The following is a 19,044-nucleotide window of genomic DNA, read 5'->3' on the forward strand; positions in this document are numbered from 1 at the left end:
TCAACATGGCCTTGAAACTCTTAGTGACTCTCCCTATTAAGATTGCATCTTCAGTTTTTTCCTCTCCTTTTTCTCAGTTGAAAGATCTCGCAGCTCTTTGGATTTGTGCCTTCACGACCATCATGAACTTTATTTTCTAAATCCTAGGAAAAAAACAATATCTGTGGCAAAATGTGTTGCCACTGCTATTTATAGCTGTTCCAGGCTGTGTTTACCTCTTAAGTCCCAGTGTAACCCCCCACTGGGAGTTACTGAGTAAGAAATGTAGTTCCAGGAAGTTTATGCATCAGTGTCTTCTACTTAGGATCTTTTTTTGTCCAAGCTTGACTTTGTTTTTAGTCTACTGCTGCCTTCATGCATGCGGACAGACGGACACACACACACACACACACACACACACACACACACACACACACACACACACACACACACACACACACACACACACACACACACACACCACTCACACGCACACAAGGGAGGTTATGGACTCTGGTTGATACAGCAGCCATTTCACACGTTCTCCTCCCTGTCCTCACCCCTCCCAGGCCAATGCCACCTTGCAGGAGTTTGCGAACCTGAGGAAAAACTCACAAGACTGGATCCAGTCCTCCAACTACATCGTCAATTCTGCTGAGCTGCTCAGCAACACTCTGCCGATGCTGCAGGTATTTGAAAAAAAAAAGAAAATAAGTCCGAGCTGTCTTCTGCATATCTGATTATCTTTGCCGGCTCACTTTGCCGTTGTCCTCAAACATGATTCGGCATCTTGAATGTTGATGTTGTGAACCATCTTATCCGCTCTCTCTCTCTCTCTCTCTCTCTCTCTCTCTCTCTCTCTCTCTCTCTCTCCCCTCCCGTCAGAGCTCCCTCAGCAACTCCTTTGTGAAGAATTTCATTGAGATGCAGACTGACATCGATGTGGGCAAAATGAAAGACACACTTAGCGGCTTCTGTGAGTGAAGGTCTTATACTTTGGTAAACAGCAGATACCGGGCGTGCCTTTATATTCCTGCCTCCCTTATTGCCTGTTCAAATGGCCACGATGTCAGAACGTAGGCTAATAGGATACGTCTTTAGCTGTCTCTGCTTGATGGGATTATACATGTCAGTCATCTGTTTTTCTCCAGGGAGTCTGACGTTGACGTGCAGGCGGTTAATTGGATTACCTTGTATTGTCAGTGTATTTCTAGTGTATTTCTATTTTAGCTAATATGTACATTAACGGGAACAGACACAGTAAATATCATTATTTTAATTTGGATTGACGGCAATCAAAGACGAATATCGACTATGCACGCTTCATGTCTTTCTTGTCTCTCCAAAGCTAACATGTCTGTGATGCTGGAGAAGAACAAACAGATTCTGAATCAGATCACCACCCTGTCCACCCTGATGGTCGACCTGTCCTCCTGTATCAAGTTCGACCGCTACCGGGGCTACGACTCTGCCGAGAAGCTCAACCACGAAGCCCAGGAACTCGCCAAAGATCGCGATCTCTACGCAAGTGAGTAAATGTTGTGTATAACGGACATAGAGGAATGTTAACGGTAAGGTGCAGCGGTTCACCCTAAATAAGATAGTGCCAGACCATTTTAAATTTTAATATCAATCCTGAATTTGACTGGAAGCCAGTGAGAGGCTAGTGCTGGTGTAATGTGATCCCACTTTCTTGTTCCAGTTAGAGAGCAAGCCGCTACATTTTGTACTGTGACCTTTAACTTTGATCCGTGTCCAATCCACTAACCTGGAGAAGACAGGGTTTTTGACCTGCACTGCAGCCAGCCACTAGCTGGCCATCGAAGACATTTTGGCTTCACCTTTAGGGAGTTGTCATGTCGTCTTTCTTTATAAACAGTCTCTGCAATGACATTCATTTTGTCCTTTAAGGTGTCATCTTCAAGCTTCCCAAAGATGACGGCTCAACCAAGAGCCGCCACGCCAGGTCTTCCTCCAACGCATCATCCGGATCATCCCTGCCCCCCCAAGTCAGCTACACCATCCGCATGCACATGGACAACGTCATGCGTACGGACCGAGTGCGGGACCCCTTCTTTGTGAAGGACCCCCACATCCTGGCCAGGCAGACCATGCGCTACAACCGGGGCTTCGTGTATCTGCAGGAGAACATCGACCGGGCCATCATCGAAGCCCAGACCGGCAAGAGAGTCTCAGAGCCGGCCGTGCAGCTGCAGCCCTTCCCCTACCCCTGCCATTTGCGCGATGAGTGAGTCCCCTCATCCATGGATCTACATACATGTACATGTAAACAAATACGAGCCACAATTGAAACATAAAGAAACAAACGATCCCTGAGCGTACGCACAAGCGATGATGTGGAATAATGCATCCTCATTATTAATTATCACCCGGGTTCATTCACGAGAACATATCACGTTAAATAAGAATATTCACTTTTGTTGTGCATTCACTATACATGTACACAACACTCAGACACCCTTCAAGCCTTTAATACCCACTTGTAAAGAACACCACTCATCTGTGCAGCACAGATATCCAGAATTAACTCGTGCATCGACACACAACGTTGTGTCTAATAAATCACGCCGGAGCGTAATGCCCGTGTCAGTGCTCGGACGAGGCGCTAGTGGGCCACTGTCTTTGGCTCGCTGCCTTCTGAACAACTGTAAGATACGATGATCCGCGCCTCTCTATCATTCTGATTTATGACTCAGCTCAGTTTCTGACATGAAAGCTGTGAAATATGGGCGTGCAGCATTAAATATTCCAAACACTAAATTCCCCATGTATCAGGCCCCGGAACTGAAAAGCTAAAATTGAGAGGCTTTTACTTTGCGTAAATAACACAAGGATCAGAACATTGCTGTCAAAAATCCCCCCGAACCCTCCCTGGATGTTGCTCCCGTGCTCTGCATCTCTTCCCGTCTCTCTCAAGCTGGTGACTGAGTGATGGACCTTTTCATCTCCTCTTCCTGACAGTGATTGGATGATGTTTTCCCCCAGTTTTGACGAACGCTTGGCATCTCTGTGTTCCCCAGGTACCTGGAGGCCATCTCTTTTGTCTTCCCGGTCATGCTGATGTTAGCATGGGTGCTCTTCATCGCCGACTTTGTGAAGAAGCTCGTGCACGAGAGAGAACTGAGGCTGCACGAGGTAAGGGCTCAAAGATGATGAAAATGCCCGGGTGTATTTTTACATTCATCACGGACCTGTGTTTTTTTCATGACTTGCTGTTATAATAGGGTCGGCTGGTTGTGTTAATCAATCACTGACAAATACAGATTATTTCTGATGAGCAGTAGACGCCGGGAGAGACTTTACTTTTCTCTCTTAAACTTGAACGTCCTCCTCTTTCCCATTCTTATACTTTTAGACTGTCACATGTATTTCCTTGTCTTCACTGCTGTAAACATTCACAGACACCAGTAAAAAACAAAAAACTAAATATGTATTCCTCTCTGCTGGCAACAGCCAGTGGAAGGAGGCTTTATTCCCTTATCCCTTGGATTAATTACTGTTAGATTGATTAGACAGAGGCCAGAGGTCAAGGTGACAGTGACCACACAACACATGTTTTTAGCTTCTTTAACATGATCTCAAATCTGCCTTTAAGCTTGTTCTTCAACTTTTGACCAGTTGGATGCAAAGATTATATTTAATTGGTCAAAGGTCACAATGAAACTGTACTGTCTGGCGCATATAACCGTGGTTTTTATTTACCTTTTTAACCTTTCCTTTTCTTTCTTGCCCCACAGTACATGAAGATGATGGGCGTCAACCCGCTCAGCCATTTCTTTGCCTGGTTCGTGGAGTGCGCCTCCCACCTGGGGGTGACCATCATCATCCTCACGCTGGTGCTGAAATACGGCAAGATCCTGCCCAACAGCGACGGCTTCCTCCTGTTCCTTTACCTGTGCGACTACGGCCTGAGCATCATTGCCTTCAGCTTCCTGGTCAGCTCCTTCTTCGACAAGACCTACATCGCCGGCCTGAGCGGCAGCCTCCTCTACATCCTCTGCTTCTTCCCTTTCATCGTGGTCATGGCTGTAGAGACAAATCTCAACTTTTCCCAGAAGAGCGCTTTGGTGAGGATATGTGTAGAAGCTCCAAACACCAAATAATGCAATTTACTCTGCAAGGAAGTTGAATGAGGAGATAAGGAGCGCATAAGGAGAAGTACTGTCATTTCATTTCATTCCAAAATGTTATTTACTCTATCCATCCTCGAAATACAATTTTACTGATATCATTTTAAAGTTTTATAAGCACAGACTCAAAAATGCCGGCACTGTTATGAGAGAGTCTGGATAAACAGTGGGGTTTGCCTTCAGCTGTTTCTCATCGGGACGTTTATTGTTATTTTTGCAGTGTTGTTTGCCTCCAACAAAATTCCGTATATGATGTTTTTGAGAAACTCTTTTGAAACAGCTCACTTCACACTGCTAGTTGTCAAGAGCTAAGATGAGTAGAATCACACATAGGCATTGTGGGAGGAAGAAGATTCTTTGATCTTCTTTTATTTTACCGCTTCTGTTCCTGCATTCTGTCTGATTCTTCTCCTGTTCTCCTGCAGAGTTTGTTTTCCCCAACCTGCTTCAGTTACGCCAGTCAATATGTGTCTCGCTATGAGGCCCAAGGAGAAGGTAAAAACATGCAGACCTCTGATCAGCTTCAAAACACACCGGCCGAGTCCGCGGAACTTAATGTAACACTCTTCTACTATTCACTTCTTCAGGGATTCAGTGGAGCAACATGTACCTGTCGCCCATCGCCGATGACACGGCCTCGTTCGGGTGGCTGTGCTGGTTGATGCTCATCGACTCAATCCTCTACTTCATTATCGGGGCTTACATCCGCAAGGTCTTCCCAGGTAACATTAAAAAGCACCAAAAATCAGATAAAGGCCCAACAGTCCTCTTAAATTCAATCAAGCTGCATTAAATTACGATATTGGCTCCATAAATGTGCCAGACTTTTTATTTCAGCCCGCTATTTTCTGATTTGTCACGCCACAGTTTGATAATGACCCCCAAATAAATGCTCCACCCCTCAAAATAACAAGAGATGTCTATGTAGCTGGGTGCAGCTACTCACTTTCAATTTTCTCACTTACGCTGTCATCCATAAAGTTTTCACCGTCCATTCAGACATGGCATGTGATGCAGATCTCAGTCCGTCTTAATCTGTTGCACTTGAGAGTGAAGCTCATGCACCCCTGCTACTGTCTAGATTGAAGGAATTCTGTGGGAAATGCTGCAAAGAAAGTGAAAGAAAATTCCTGAATCCGCCCATTTCTTCAAATTAAAATATTCATATAAAATGAAAACATAGCCTCCTCTGGGGAAGGAAGAAGAAAGCGATTGTCTTCGGAACAAAGAGCTCTGACACTCAAAATACTGATTATATTAGTATGTCAAGTCAAGTGTATATATAACTCGAACCCAATTCGATGAAGCCAATGCAGCAGTTTATGAACTCCCTGGAAAACTCTTCATTTCTTTTTCATGTGTTGATAAATTCATTTTTATCCATCAGGAAATTATGGCATCCCATGTCCGTGGTACTTCCCCTTCAAAGCCTCATTCTGGGCCGACCTGTGCTGCTGCATTAAGTCAAAGGCTCAGCCGCGCACAGGACTCATCTTGCACAACATCATGCAGAACAACCAGCATGATGTCTTCTCCAACGACAAGGAAAAAGGTACGGGCAGAAATAAAAGACATTGTACTATCTCACTGCAGATACTAATGACCGATGCTGTCTCCTCCGGTGTTGTGTTTTGAAGCAAGAACATGATGTCTTCTTTTTCATGGTCTGTCATTTTTTTCCCCAACCCCTTATTCCATGTCTTTCTCCCTCTCCCATCATTTAATACCTGTTCCCTGTTAGATAGATTTACAGGCTGCCCTCTGTCTCCATTTGTTTCTCTCAGGCAAGAGCTCCCTTTCCTTCCAGGCCGGCGAGGATTTCTCTGAGCTGCCGGTGGGCGTCGCCCTCCACAGCCTCAGCAAGATGTACGGCGACCGAATCGCCATTCAAAACCTCAACGTTTCCTTCCACGAGGGCCACGTCACCTCGTTGCTCGGCCACAACGGAGCCGGCAAGACCACCACCATGTACGTGTGCCACGATCTTTCTCAGTTCTGACTGAATCAGCAAGATGAAAACAAAACCCGTTTCCGCCGCAGCATCTTTGAAATTTAATTTGTGCATCCCTTTAATCATCCCAAGGGTCTGCTGCTGACACGGAGATTGTTTTGTCCAAATCTGGCACATCAAATGAACCACGGCAGCGCTTAGCCTGCTTTGTCTTCATCAACCGGAGCACTTACATTTACATTTTAATTGTGACTCGTTTCGCTTACGCTTGGTGGGACTCATGACACGTGCAGGAGAGAGAGTGAGATTTGACTGAATAAAAAAGAAGAGAGAAAGGAGAAAGGAAAACCAAGAGGGAATTATAATCATGAACAAATCATCCCAGGAAAGAAAGTAAGAGAAAGTAGAAAATGGAATGGAAATACAATCCATTTTCAACCTTTTGCTGTCCCAGGAAGCAAATATGAGCAAAAGTAATTTCCCAAAATGGCTCATTATCCAGTAAATTTTTTACATTTTCAATATTTCCCTAATATGAAACATAAAAAATCAAAACCTCCTCAGAGGCGGTTTTTAATTAATTCCACAGACTCGACTTTACCCACCTCATTCTAAATCTGTCAATCAAGTTTTGTGCCTAGATACTAAATGATCATGCTCTGTGCTTAGGTCTCTCCTGACAGGTCTTTTCGCCCCAACATCCGGCTCAATAGAGGTGTACGGTCGAGACATGCAGTCCAACATCGACGACATTCGCAAGGAGCTGGGCGTGTGCATGCAGTACGACGTCCTGTTCGACCACATGACCACCAAGGAGCACCTGCTGCTGTACGGCCAGATCAAGGCCCCTCACTGGTCGAAGGGGGAACTGCACGAGCAAGTCCGATCGTAAGTGATCGCTCATCCTCGACATGTACTGACAATCACTGGGTCTTTGAGATGACATCAGGGTTTGTGCATGATGCAGTTTAATCTGTGGAGCTGATTTGGTTTATGCCTGGACGTCACATGAACAACGTCCGAGGGCCAATAAAAATAAGAAATATTGACGGAGGCCACGAGAGTTTAACAGCGAACATTAGCCAGTGCTCAACCTCAGTAACCGGTCACACCAGGGAAATTAAAAAAGTCTCAAAGTCATGTTCAGATATGGACAGCGTCAGATTTTATGGCCGTACTTACTGTAATTTAAAGTTACATCCAGTGCGAGAATACCAATCTGTGGTAAGATCTCAGAAACTGTTCCATATAACGTCTCAAGAGCTGTGAAATAATTCAAGATTATTGTAATTTTCTTTTTGCCTGGCATCGTTTTTGGTGAATTTATGGGAGCAAGCACGAGAAGAATCTTTTTTCATCCTAAGCCGCATGTTAAACCCTCCAAGCTGCATCATAGGACCATCTCTGCAGGTTTTGTGTGAGACAAGAGGAGAAGTAATAAGCCTGAGCCTAAAGCCGAACCTCTCCCCTGGTCCCTGTGGTTCAGAAAAGTCTGATGGAACTGTAATTTAATCAAACTGGGTTGTAATGCATAGAAAAAAACGTGCTTTTCATTGGCTTCCCCCCCCCAGGACCCTAGAGGAGACAGGCATGTACGCCCACAGACACAAGCGGGTGGGCACCCTGTCGGGCGGCATGAAGCGCAAGCTGTCAATCTCCATCGCCTTCATAGGAGGCTCTCGCTTGGTGGTTCTGGATGAACCCACCACAGGAGTTGATCCTTGCTCGAGGCGGAGCATCTGGGACATTGTTATCCAGCACAAGAAAAGTGAGTCGCACACACACACACACACACACACACACACACACACACACACACTGAACGAAGCCATCCTGTTAATTTGAGTTCACACAATCTCCATGGAATCCGAAGCTACACCTGCTATTAGTACTCTAACCTCTTACTATTGCTGTTACCTCTCGTTTTATCATATTTTTATCATCTGGGGTCCCTCAAGGCTCGATACTTGGCCTGATTTGATTCACTTTCTATCTTGCTTCCTCTCTGCCTTATTATTCGCCTCTTTAACACATTCCACCATGTTAACGCTGACGAGTCCCAGACTCTATTATTCCTAAAACTCTTAACAGTCAATGCATTCCCTGCCCCGCTGCCTTTCTGCCATCAAAGAGCAGACGCCTCTAATATCTCAAAACTGAATACGGATCAGATTGATGTTCTAGTAATTGGTCCTCATCATATTTCAGTGGCACACTCCACCATTTCAGACCACTGACAGCTATCTTAAAACATGAAGAGAGAAATCCAGAATGTTCAGAAATATTCGTATTAATGCCCGACTTGGCTGCTTCGTATAAACATAGCTGGACATTTGATTTCATTGTGTCTGGTAAATATGACAAAGACTAACACTAGACCTGGAGAACATACCTTTCCAGTCATGATAACATAACGATAGTCGTCAAAACTGTGTCCTTCTGTTCACACATTGTTTTATTTCAATTTTTCTGTTAGGGGAAAAAGTTAAATGTGGTCAGTTACAGTTTCTACTTCATCGTCAGTCCAGGAATATAAATCTTTAGTCTGACTTTTCACGTTGTTTGTCAGTCATACTATTTTCTGTAACTAAGCAACTGGCTTAGTCTGCAGAATTGACATACTGTTTCCCATATGTGAATGGTCATGTGATTTGTGTTGTCATCTGTTTGCATGGACGAGGAATATTACTGATACAGAGGAAAACTCTTGTGTGGTTAGAAAGTTTTTTATTTTAAAATGCTGCCTTAAAACAAAGGTTTAGTCGTATGTATGTAGCCAAAGTTTACCTACCTATTTATGCAACACCAAGTCAAATAAAAATAAAATTGTACTTTTTTAAAGTTATTCTCATAATCCAAACTCAAAAAAATTGACATTGCACAAATCCCTGAAAGTACAGTGAACCTGAAAAAGTCCATGTTGTGCTTTTTCCCTGTTCAGGCTTCTTACTGCAGGTCCAGTATATAATTAATCTCAGATCCATCCAGGGTAAACTTTTTCCCTATGTTCTCCTCGGGGAGCGGCAGTAGACTGCCAGGAGAGCGCTAACTGTCATATAGTGTAATTGTAGATGTAGGAAATGTCCTGTTTTAATTGGCCCAGTCTCTGATGTTAGTGAGAGTTCGGTGCCAGGGGAATCTTCTTCAGAAACTTTGTGCATCACTTGCTGTTTGCGCGGCGGTTACTCACTGATGATTTGTGTGTGTATGTGTGTGTGTGTGTGTGTGTGACACAGTGTGTGTGTAGCTCGCTCTTTGTAATGTCTGGATTTTAGTTTGCTTGTTTGGATGTGTGCAGTGTGGAGATCCAAAATACTTTCCCCAAAAGACATCTAAGCATGGCCTTTGTGTTGTTTTTTTACCCTTTTCGTTGCCTAGAATAGAATGACATAGAATGGAAACACTTTATTTTCATTGTACAAGAGAAGCTTTGGCAATTCACAAAATAAAATTTTTTCAAATCCGACCAAGGATACAAATCAATAAATACAAAACTAATAAATACTTACATTGTAAACATTAATTCACTATGTGCACTAGACTGCCAATGAGTCACTGGGTTTTCATGTAATACATTCGTTTGATGTTCACACTAGAGCCAGACTTATACGTTTGCCTGATAGTCTAAACTGAGCCTTTTACAGACACGTCTGTATCTGTCTATTATGTTGACTGACATGAACACTTTTATTTCAGTGAATAAACAATGCAGAAAATAACTACTTTGATGTTTGTACTTTAAAAAAACGTTTTAATGTTATTAGTTGAAGTTCTAAATATTTGGTTGAATTAGTTTTTTCTTCTTATTGATTATAAAGTTAACAATTAGCCTCAATTACTTATTTGTAGTGAGGGTTTGTTAAAAACATCTCGGGAATCAGTTTGATTTATTATTTTCTTATAAATATCAGCTGATTTCTACTCAAACGTATCTGCTTCATCTTCCTCTAATTTCCCTATAGCTTCAGTTTTGGTTGTCTCTTTTGATCCGGGATTGTTATTACGATGCACACATCATGCATTATTTCTTTGTGTCTGTGTCCTCTCAGACCGAACCATCATCATGTCCACCCACCACCTGGATGAGGCCGAGGTGCTCAGCGACCGCATCGCCTTCCTGGAGAGGGGAGGATTAAAATGCTGTGGCTCCCCCCTCACCCTGAAAGACAAGCTGGGTCAGGGCTACAAACTCACACTCACCAAAAAGGTATAGCTCCCTCCTCAAAGTCATCCTGTCACCATGTTTGGCTAAAGCACTGCAAAATAGTAATAATAATAATCATACACGTTTCTCCAGTAGACAAGTGGTTCCATGTTTTACCAGAAGCAAGAGACAAAGTAGCAGCATATATGCAAAGCTGAGGCATTTCATCCAGTTGTTTTATTAACAATTACATATGGATAGTGCACTGGCAGCACAAACATTTCACAGTGTGTTGTAATGTCAGAGCTGACTTACTTGTATGTGAATAATTATTGTTCAGCTGTTTTCCTAATGTAGGGATTGAAAACGGTGTTTTTTTTACCCTGCTTGTTGGATGGCTTCTTTGTTCATCTCGACAAGTAAATAAATGAAACATCACTAGAAGTGTGCACTCTAAGACTGGCAACAAGAATCGTCTGAGATCCCACAATGTCTCCCTTTTTGAATATGCTGGCCTTGTATTTTGATCATACCAAAGGTTTTCTACAGTGTCTTGTTAAGTTCTGAGTCTTCAGTCTGTTTTATGTATCTAAAACATTATTAGTTATAACCATAGACTGTATGTACAGACGCTGCCATCTTGCTCATTCGGAGCCACGCCATACGGTTTCACCCATAGTCTCTGTGCTTCTCCTTTTCTATCTGCAGCTGCAGAACCTCGAGGCTGAAGTCATCGACAGTGCTGAACTGAAGCACTTCATCCAAGCCCATGTACCTGAAGCGCGGCTGAAGGAGGCCCAAGGGGGCGACCTGGTCTACTCGCTGCCCCCCTTCACCTCAGCCAACGCCTCCTCGTACCGCTCCCTCCTGACCGCGCTGGACTCCAACCTGGAGGCCCTGCAGCTCGGGGGCTACGGCATCTCTGACACCACCCTGGAGGAGGTAGTGCGCTCGTGCACACCCACACATAAATACACACGGGTTCAAACTGCAGTCAAATGAAAAAAAAACACACTCACAGCTGCAGAGTTACATTTTGATGTTATAAACCATTAGATTAAATTAAATAGACTCTCGAGCAAACACAGATAAGTGGATGTGTAGTTGTCATCTCTGTAGGTCTTCCTCCAGTTGACTCGTGACAACACTGATGCTGAGAGCGTCCCCCTGTCCATCTCGGAGAGCATTTCTGACACCGGGTCTGTGGACAGCTTCCCCTCAGACAACGGTGAAAGCCTCGGTGATAAGATCAGTGAGTTCCTCTTCCCTTTCAACTATTCTTCCTGTCAACCGCACACATCTTTGAAAATGTTCAAAATACTAAGATACACTCTTTTTTTTATTTTCAAACTTGACCCTTATATGATATGACTCATTAGGTTACACTGCAAAATCTGATATTACTTTAAACAGCCTGGAAACGGATTGCCTTAAGCCTGTGTTAAGTAAATCTAACTATTAGTCTTGAGTTATGTTATTCTACTGAATAGCATTGTTTACTTAGTAGAAATTAGGAAACTAGTGGCCTTAGATACATAAAACCAGGAGGCAAACATTGAATAAGATGCTGCATTAGACTTGGATTTCATAAGGGTCATAATTCAAGATGAGAAGTTGATTTATTGAGACTTGTTCAACTTTGTGTTTAGGAACTTGGTTTATTGATGTTCTCATCTATTCTGGGAGTCGTTAGCTTCAATCAAGGTCTAAAAATAAATCTTTTAAGTCATCTATAATGAATCAGAACTAATCTTAATTTATGTGTACAACATTGTGTAGTATGTTTGGAGGCTCGAACCATCCTGACCCAACGCATTAAAATACCAATGCTGGGTGGTTCCTGTACTGCTACTACACTTTATAAAGTGTATTCATCTGACCTGGTTCTGCATCCATCTTTATCTCCCTGTTAACCTTTAGCTCACTTGTCTTTCAGAGCTCACCGGCTCATCCACGCTTTCTGGCATGGCTCTGGCCTGGCAGCAGATGTCGGCCATACTGGTCAAGAGGTTCCACCACAGCCGCAGAGACTGGAAGGGCCTGATCGCCCAGATCCTGCTCCCTGTTCTGTTTGTGGTGTTTGCAATGGGCCTGGGATCCATTAGGAGCGACCTACAGCACTATCCTGAGCTGGAGCTGAGCCCCGCGCTCTACAACATCGGACCAAGCTACTCTTTCTTCAGGTCAGTTCTAATGGCAGGAGGAATACACAGTACATACAGCCAAGCTAATCAGGGTCTGTATGATAAATCAAAGCTCTAGTTCATTTGTCATGGTCAGAAATATCCCACTGTGACTCGGGCGGAAACAAATCAAAAACGTTTCTTATTCGAGCAGAATTTGAAGTTTCTCTCAGATTTGTCTTTAGAGTTGGACCCAAGAAGAACAAGAATCTCTGAGAGTGAAGAGGATTCAAAAGATCAATAGAACAGTTTTGGTAATGAATGTGCAAACTGGTAACTGGGAGTCTGGTCCGGGGTCAGTGCCAGGATCCGGTAATGATTGTGACTGAGAACAGGCAAGTGACTGAATGCATTAGGTGTCCAAACAGTGAAGGCACAGTGAAGGCTGTTTACAGGTGAGGAGGTAAATGGTTTCTAAAGCATGGTAATAACAGAATTACCTCACAGACAGAGGAAAGCTTACTAAGAGTTGCGTGTGAATGTGGCCGTCATGTTAGCACATGATGTGACAGAAGAGGAGCCAGGACATTTACAGTCTGGATATCCGCCCTGAGCCCAAAGGCTGTGTTCATACAACAAATATTGAAATGATAAACAGGGTTTGACTCGGGTTCGGTCATGTTGGCTGGGTTATCTACTTGAATTATTTTTTTACATGGCATCACCTTCAGCTCGGGGTGGGTAGAATACCTGTCAGGATTTTTTAGTGGGGGCTAGGATCGAAAATGTCAGCCCCCCATTGTGCAGTAGCCGTGTTGCAGCCAGAAGGTTCCCAGTTTGAATCCCAGCTTGGCCTTTCTGTGTGATTGTAGAGTTTGCATGTCCTCCCTGTGTCTTGCTGAGTTTTCTCTGCGTGCTTCCACTGAAATATAGGTTGGGGTTATGTTATACCCTGAATTGATAGTAGTAGAGGTGTGAATGGGAGTGTGAGTAGTTGTTTGTATCTGTATGTTGGCGCCGAGATAAACTGTTGACCTGTCCAGGGTGCAGTCCGTCTCATGTCTAATGCCAGCTGGGATCGGCTCCTGCTCCCCCACCACCCTCAAAGGATATGGATAATGGATGGATGGATAATACACACACACACACACACACACTTAAAAGACTAAGGGTATAAAAATGGACAGCGGCAGCCACTCCAATGAAAATATTCATTTTTTGAGACTGTGGTTTTGCTCGCTGCAACACACCTATCTGAGCTTGATGAAACTTTGATGGGGGGGTTGATGAATCTCATTACTTGATTGGTCCGTTGGGTCCCCGTATCATTTGTGCTCTTCGAGGCAGGGGGACGACATGTCTCATTTGTTAGAAAATGAATGTGAAGCTTTACTTTGTTGGAGGGCAGATGGACTTCAAGGACAAAGACAAGTTAGAGAGGAGTGATTGAAAAGAAGACGGCTAAGACGCAAGATCAAACTCAGGGAGATGAAGGAGGAGGTTGCGAGATGTCTTCTTCATTCGGGAGAAGGTCTGTTGTTTGATCAAGAGAGTATATTGAGGGGGAGAAAATCCTGAGGTGCCAATCCATATATCAAGGACCGAATCGATGCTTGACCCAGGTCTTTTTCACCTGATATAGAAAAGAGAATGAAAGATGATATTATTTCTGAATTTTTTTGATGAAATCAGTGCTGGAGTGGAGGGGGAGGCTGCTGTTGAACGAGGCTATAAGCTGTCGAGGGTGGAATATTCCTCCGTCTTTTCTTATTATTGCTGCAGTGTTGTGATGGTGGAGCAACAGATTTCATGCACGGCCTCAAAAAGCTTTGTTCTCTCCCTCGCCAGCATGAACAATGGAAACATAATGATCTGTGTCTTTATTTATGAGTCGACGTCTGGGGAGAGCTCAAATAAAAGAAATCCACTTAAATGTAAATCTGCAAAAATAGGGGGGAAAAAGTCTGTGAGCTCGTGAATTGCTCTTAAGCCAGAACTCCACAGAGAAAAACCAAAGCTACCAAGAGTAATTTCAACAAATCAGTAAAATCTAAAATAAACTATTAAGTAGATGCATCGATTTAATGGATAAGATGAGATTTCTCTCGACCTTAAAATGTTATGAGATGGCGCTTAATATTTGATTTAATGTTATTATTTGTATTATTATTATTATAGGTAACTGTACTTTAGTTGAGTATTTGTGTTCCTGGCGACTTCCTACACATTAACAGAAAAGTCTTTCTACTCTTGACATTTTCAAAACAGGCTTGTTAGTTTCTTTTTAATGCATTTCAGGGGACTTACCCATTTTTTTCATTCTTATTTTGCATCATTGAGCGCGGCCGTCCATACATCCAAACAGATCTTAACCTAAACAGACGGGACAATAAGTCAGGAGAGACGACTCCTTGTCGTGTATCTCTTCTCACACATCAAACGCTAGGCGACGTAAAGGACGCATCAGCACAAATCAGACAAGAGAGGGAGACAGCCGCGGAGGAGAGGCGCTGTGCACCTGTCTGTGACAAGGACGAGGAAGAAAGTGAAGAATCAGCCATTGTGAACTGATAATGTTGAAATGTTTTCAGTATATTGTTTTGTTTTTTCAGTTGATGTAAGATTGGTTTAATTTGAATAGTTTTCGATCTATACTCATGTGACATGAGTCTCAGTTTTACTCTGCACAGGAACAGCAAGTAGAGATTAAGTTCAGAGGGGAACCTTATACTTTTATATTTACCTTATATACTCATACGAGAGTAAAGAGGTTGAATCAGTGCTTTTACTCATACATGAGTCATTTAAACACAAGTGTCTGTGCTTTTCCTTGAGTAAAGATTCTGTGTGATCCATCTCTCCACTCTCCTCACGCTGAGTTTGTGCCTCGAGAGAAACAATTTCTTTTATTTATTATTTTTGAAAATGCCTTTTTTCTCTCTGTCTCCACAGAAACCAAAACCCCAGCTCCAGGAACCTGGTGGACTCCATGATGTCATTCCCTGGGATGGATAACGCCTGCCTGGACGGGCAGGGGAGACCGTACGTAATCAGGTCGCAGATGCCGGCTGTTGTTTTTTTGGTTCACCCTGAGAGGGATCGATTCTTCAGAAACAGCTCGTGATCCGGAGCTCGGTCTCTCCGCGCGTTCCACCCTTAGCTCCACATGCTGTGTTGTCACATTTCACTCAATGTCATTCTCTTTCGAGCCGCCTCTCTCGCCCCGTTCCCTTTAACTAGTCTGTCTCCCTCTGACTCCCGCTGCCCTCTCTCTCTCTCTGTCTCTCTTTCTCACATGTCGCCCCCCCCACCACACGTATTTATTCTCAGCCGCTCAGCTCGGGGCACGTACGTATGTGACTGAGCGGCTGCAGCAGGACGACAAGAGAGCGCCATTAGTATTCCATAAACACCCAGTGTTCATAGGGCAGACTCCCCCCCCCCCCCCCCCCCCCTTACAGGCACTCAAATCTATGCTGGCACTGAAACCCAACCTCGGAGGCATTTTAAAATTCTCTGCCAAAAAGACAAAAAGTCGTGTCGGTTGCGAAAAGAGCCTGCGTGTGGTTCTCTTGGCGCCCTGCAATCACGGGCGTGTGATGCATCTACATTGTTCTCTGGAATAAACAGGAGGCTCTCTCTCTCTCGCATTTAAGTGTCAAAGATGTGTATTGCTACAAGTGTTTTTTTTTGTTTTTTTTTTGATCTGCACCAAGTGTCCCTGAAAACATTTGGCAGAAAACAAACTGTGCGGGGGAGTCGAGCATCGAGCCACACAAACTCAAATTTCACACAATATGAGATTACAACTCGTATTTAAACGGCTTTGAAAAAATGTTTTGAACCAAAATCAGAGAAATATTTGGACCCTGATCTCACAACAAACACCGTGCAAGTTTGCTCTGTGAGTGGGCTGGGCAACGGCATAATAATATTCAGTGGAATATATTACAATAGCAGCAACACAACCAAGTTCAGTTTTTATTGATATAATGCTAATTCACAGAGAGGAGGTAAAACGCACATTATTGCTTTTCTAAACCACAATTGATCGTCTGATGTCCCCAACTCTCACTCAGTCGTTAAACCCAAAAGAAATAAAGACAACAATTTTCGACAAACATGAGTATACATTTTTTCCTGATAACATTTCATATTTTCCTCTATGAGCAGCTTCAGGTTTTTGCCTTTTCCTTTCCTCTCTGCGGCGATGAGTACACAGGATATAGGCCGTCATCAACTCAGTTTCCAGATGTGTTGTCGCGTGTGTCTGGGGACGAGGCCTGTGGCATCATCACAAACTGCTGCCAGCTCACTTTGTGAATGTTTCTTTCTGAAGGGTCTGCGCCCGGAACACACACAAGTGGAGCTCCATAGGGAACAGCTCTAAAGGATTTAGTGTCTGTAAATGCACCACACAGGAGCAGGTGAGACTGGGTCATCGAGAACAGTGTGTGTGTGTGTGTGTGTGTGTGTGTGTGTGACTAAGTGATTGTGAGTTGTTTTTTTATAAGGACAAGTGTGAAGCATTTGTCTTTTACACCCCCTCCAGGTTTGTGATGAGGACAACTATAAGCCGCCACATGAACAAATCCCTTCATCTCAGGTTGTTTATAACCTCAGTGGCTTCAACGTGGAGAACTACCTGGTGGCCACAGCCAACGACTTCATCAGGAACAGGTGAATGACACCGAATGGAACCACATTGAGAATTTGACCATTTACAGTCATATGAAGCTGTCACCGTCTCTTGTGTCCTATTTTAGAATTACACTTCATATTAATCACATCATTTGGATTATCTTAGATTATATCATTTATTAAGTAATTAACCAGTCACCTGAGACTCTTTAAAAACTTTTTTTAAAGACCACTCCTGTGACTTTATTTCCTCATTAATTAGTCCTATACATTCTCCATTAGTAACATGTTTTCTGTAGATATTTCTTCATACATCCGCCTAAATGTTGATTTCCCTCTGACTCCCTTTTTTAACACATAACATGTTAATGTTGTTCCGTGCACTTGTAAGAAAACACTGCCGTTTAATGTGCTGAAATCATTCGTCCGTTTATTGCAAATAATATAATCCAAACCTTAAAACCTGAGATTTTTCCTCAGCTTCATACAAACCGATGTCTGCGATAAGTTGTGTTATCGATTGCGTTACTCGTGCCTTGAATGTGTGAGTTTTACCCCAAAGTGCTTCTCGCCTGCAGCTACACGTTGTCGGTGAATCAAAGAAAAACAAACGGGCAAAAAAACACAGGGTGTCACATCTAATATCTCAGCAACACTCTCGTCTTCACTCTTTGTTTTGATCGATACGTCCAATTTGCTTTTCGTTCTCAGGTACGGTGGATTCGATTTGGGGATGCAGCTTCCTACTGACTTACAAATGGATCTTCGAGCGGTGCCCAAAAATCGCACTCTGTCTAAGGTGAATCTCTCTCTCCCGTCCCATTATCTGCACTAATTGCTGCACTCGTGGGCTGTTGAATGCTAAAACATGACATCCTGACTGAAGTTACTTAACCACAACATCATCGAGCTCTGTTGTTGCACCATCATTGTCATCGTAAATCTCTTTTACTGCGGCAACTGTGCCACTGTGTTAGTGTGTGCGTCTCCTCATGAGGATGACATCTGCATTTTGTGGAGACGTGATCGACCTGCACACCCAGATACGCAGCAATGTGAGGGATGCTTCTGTGTTTGTGTGTGTGTTTGTATAGGTCTGGTTCAACACCGAGGGCCACCACACAATGCCAGCATACCTAAACAGTCTCAACAACCTCATCCTCCGCTCCAATCTCCCAGCAGACAAGGATCCACGTAAATACGGTGAGCCAGCAAATGTGTGTAACAGTGGTGTAAACTCGGTAAATGTGAGGTTTGAGTTAAGTTTATTAAGGACTAAACACATCAAAGATCAATGCTATGCAATTGTTTTGACATTGCAATATGCATTTGTTGTTGTTTTCTCTTTTTTTTGCTCTTGGTTTAGTGAATTGAGAAATCAATACATGTTATTCTTAGTGGGATTATGTTTTGTTCATGCAGACACTCCCTGGTAATGGCTGAAGATCAGTTGAGTAAAAGGTTTAAAGAAAAATAAACACGATGCACATTATAGCGTTACACCCCATGCATTTGCTTTCTGTGCTAAGTAACATAAAAGCAATGTTTACTCACGGTTCATTTCACTGGATTAAAGCCAGGGGGTGCTGTGTATCCTTTCGACTTACATCACCATACACGGTGAATACCGATGAACGCGGCTCACTGGGGAGCTATGCTAAAGAGATCGAGTCTGGCCCACGTTTTCAGCACTGTTTCAGCTCGGAGCATCGCCCCGACCATCTGGCTTCAGGCAGTCAAACACAAACACGAACACACACCCACAGACACACACACACACAAACACACACACACACACTCATAAAAAAAAACACAGTGCCTGCACAGGGCTACATGCACAGACACATTTCTTCCCCCCATAGACGATAAAAGTGCTTGAGGGGAGAGTGTAATCATTTAAATGTTACCTGCAAACTCCCAGTTGTGTGGGCGGGTGTCAGGGGTTGGGATTCAGGGAGATTACTTTTCAAGGTGATCATTTCTCTGTCAGGTGTGAAGCCCTGAGCCGCTCTGTAGTGTCCGGGCTGGGCTGAGACCCCGCAGAGGTCGCCGGCG

At 43.6% G+C, this 19,044-nt stretch overlaps 1 protein-coding gene across 1 annotated transcript in view; it reads left to right on the forward strand.

The window, feature by feature from the left end:
• abca12 (ATP-binding cassette, sub-family A (ABC1), member 12) overlaps positions 1-19,044 on the forward strand; it is a 50,605-nt gene that overhangs the window by 17,026 nt on the left and 14,535 nt on the right. The window contains exons 17-37 of the mRNA XM_062403066.1: positions 549-668; positions 865-955; positions 1,328-1,507; positions 1,891-2,227; positions 3,021-3,135; positions 3,738-4,067; positions 4,556-4,625; positions 4,718-4,852; positions 5,518-5,682; positions 5,915-6,098; positions 6,751-6,969; positions 7,653-7,849; positions 10,131-10,288; positions 10,934-11,167; positions 11,345-11,477; positions 12,162-12,408; positions 15,301-15,390; positions 16,688-16,775; positions 16,901-17,028; positions 17,701-17,788; positions 18,084-18,192. Coding sequence (XP_062259050.1) covers positions 549-668; positions 865-955; positions 1,328-1,507; positions 1,891-2,227; positions 3,021-3,135; positions 3,738-4,067; positions 4,556-4,625; positions 4,718-4,852; positions 5,518-5,682; positions 5,915-6,098; positions 6,751-6,969; positions 7,653-7,849; positions 10,131-10,288; positions 10,934-11,167; positions 11,345-11,477; positions 12,162-12,408; positions 15,301-15,390; positions 16,688-16,775; positions 16,901-17,028; positions 17,701-17,788; positions 18,084-18,192 — 3,418 coding nt within the window. The remainder of the gene's footprint in view (positions 1-548; positions 669-864; positions 956-1,327; positions 1,508-1,890; positions 2,228-3,020; positions 3,136-3,737; positions 4,068-4,555; positions 4,626-4,717; positions 4,853-5,517; positions 5,683-5,914; positions 6,099-6,750; positions 6,970-7,652; positions 7,850-10,130; positions 10,289-10,933; positions 11,168-11,344; positions 11,478-12,161; positions 12,409-15,300; positions 15,391-16,687; positions 16,776-16,900; positions 17,029-17,700; positions 17,789-18,083; positions 18,193-19,044) is intronic.

The sequence above is a fragment of the Platichthys flesus genome, chromosome 13 (assembly GCF_949316205.1).
Source record: "Platichthys flesus chromosome 13, fPlaFle2.1, whole genome shotgun sequence".
Lineage (NCBI taxonomy): Eukaryota > Metazoa > Chordata > Actinopteri > Pleuronectiformes > Pleuronectidae > Platichthys > Platichthys flesus.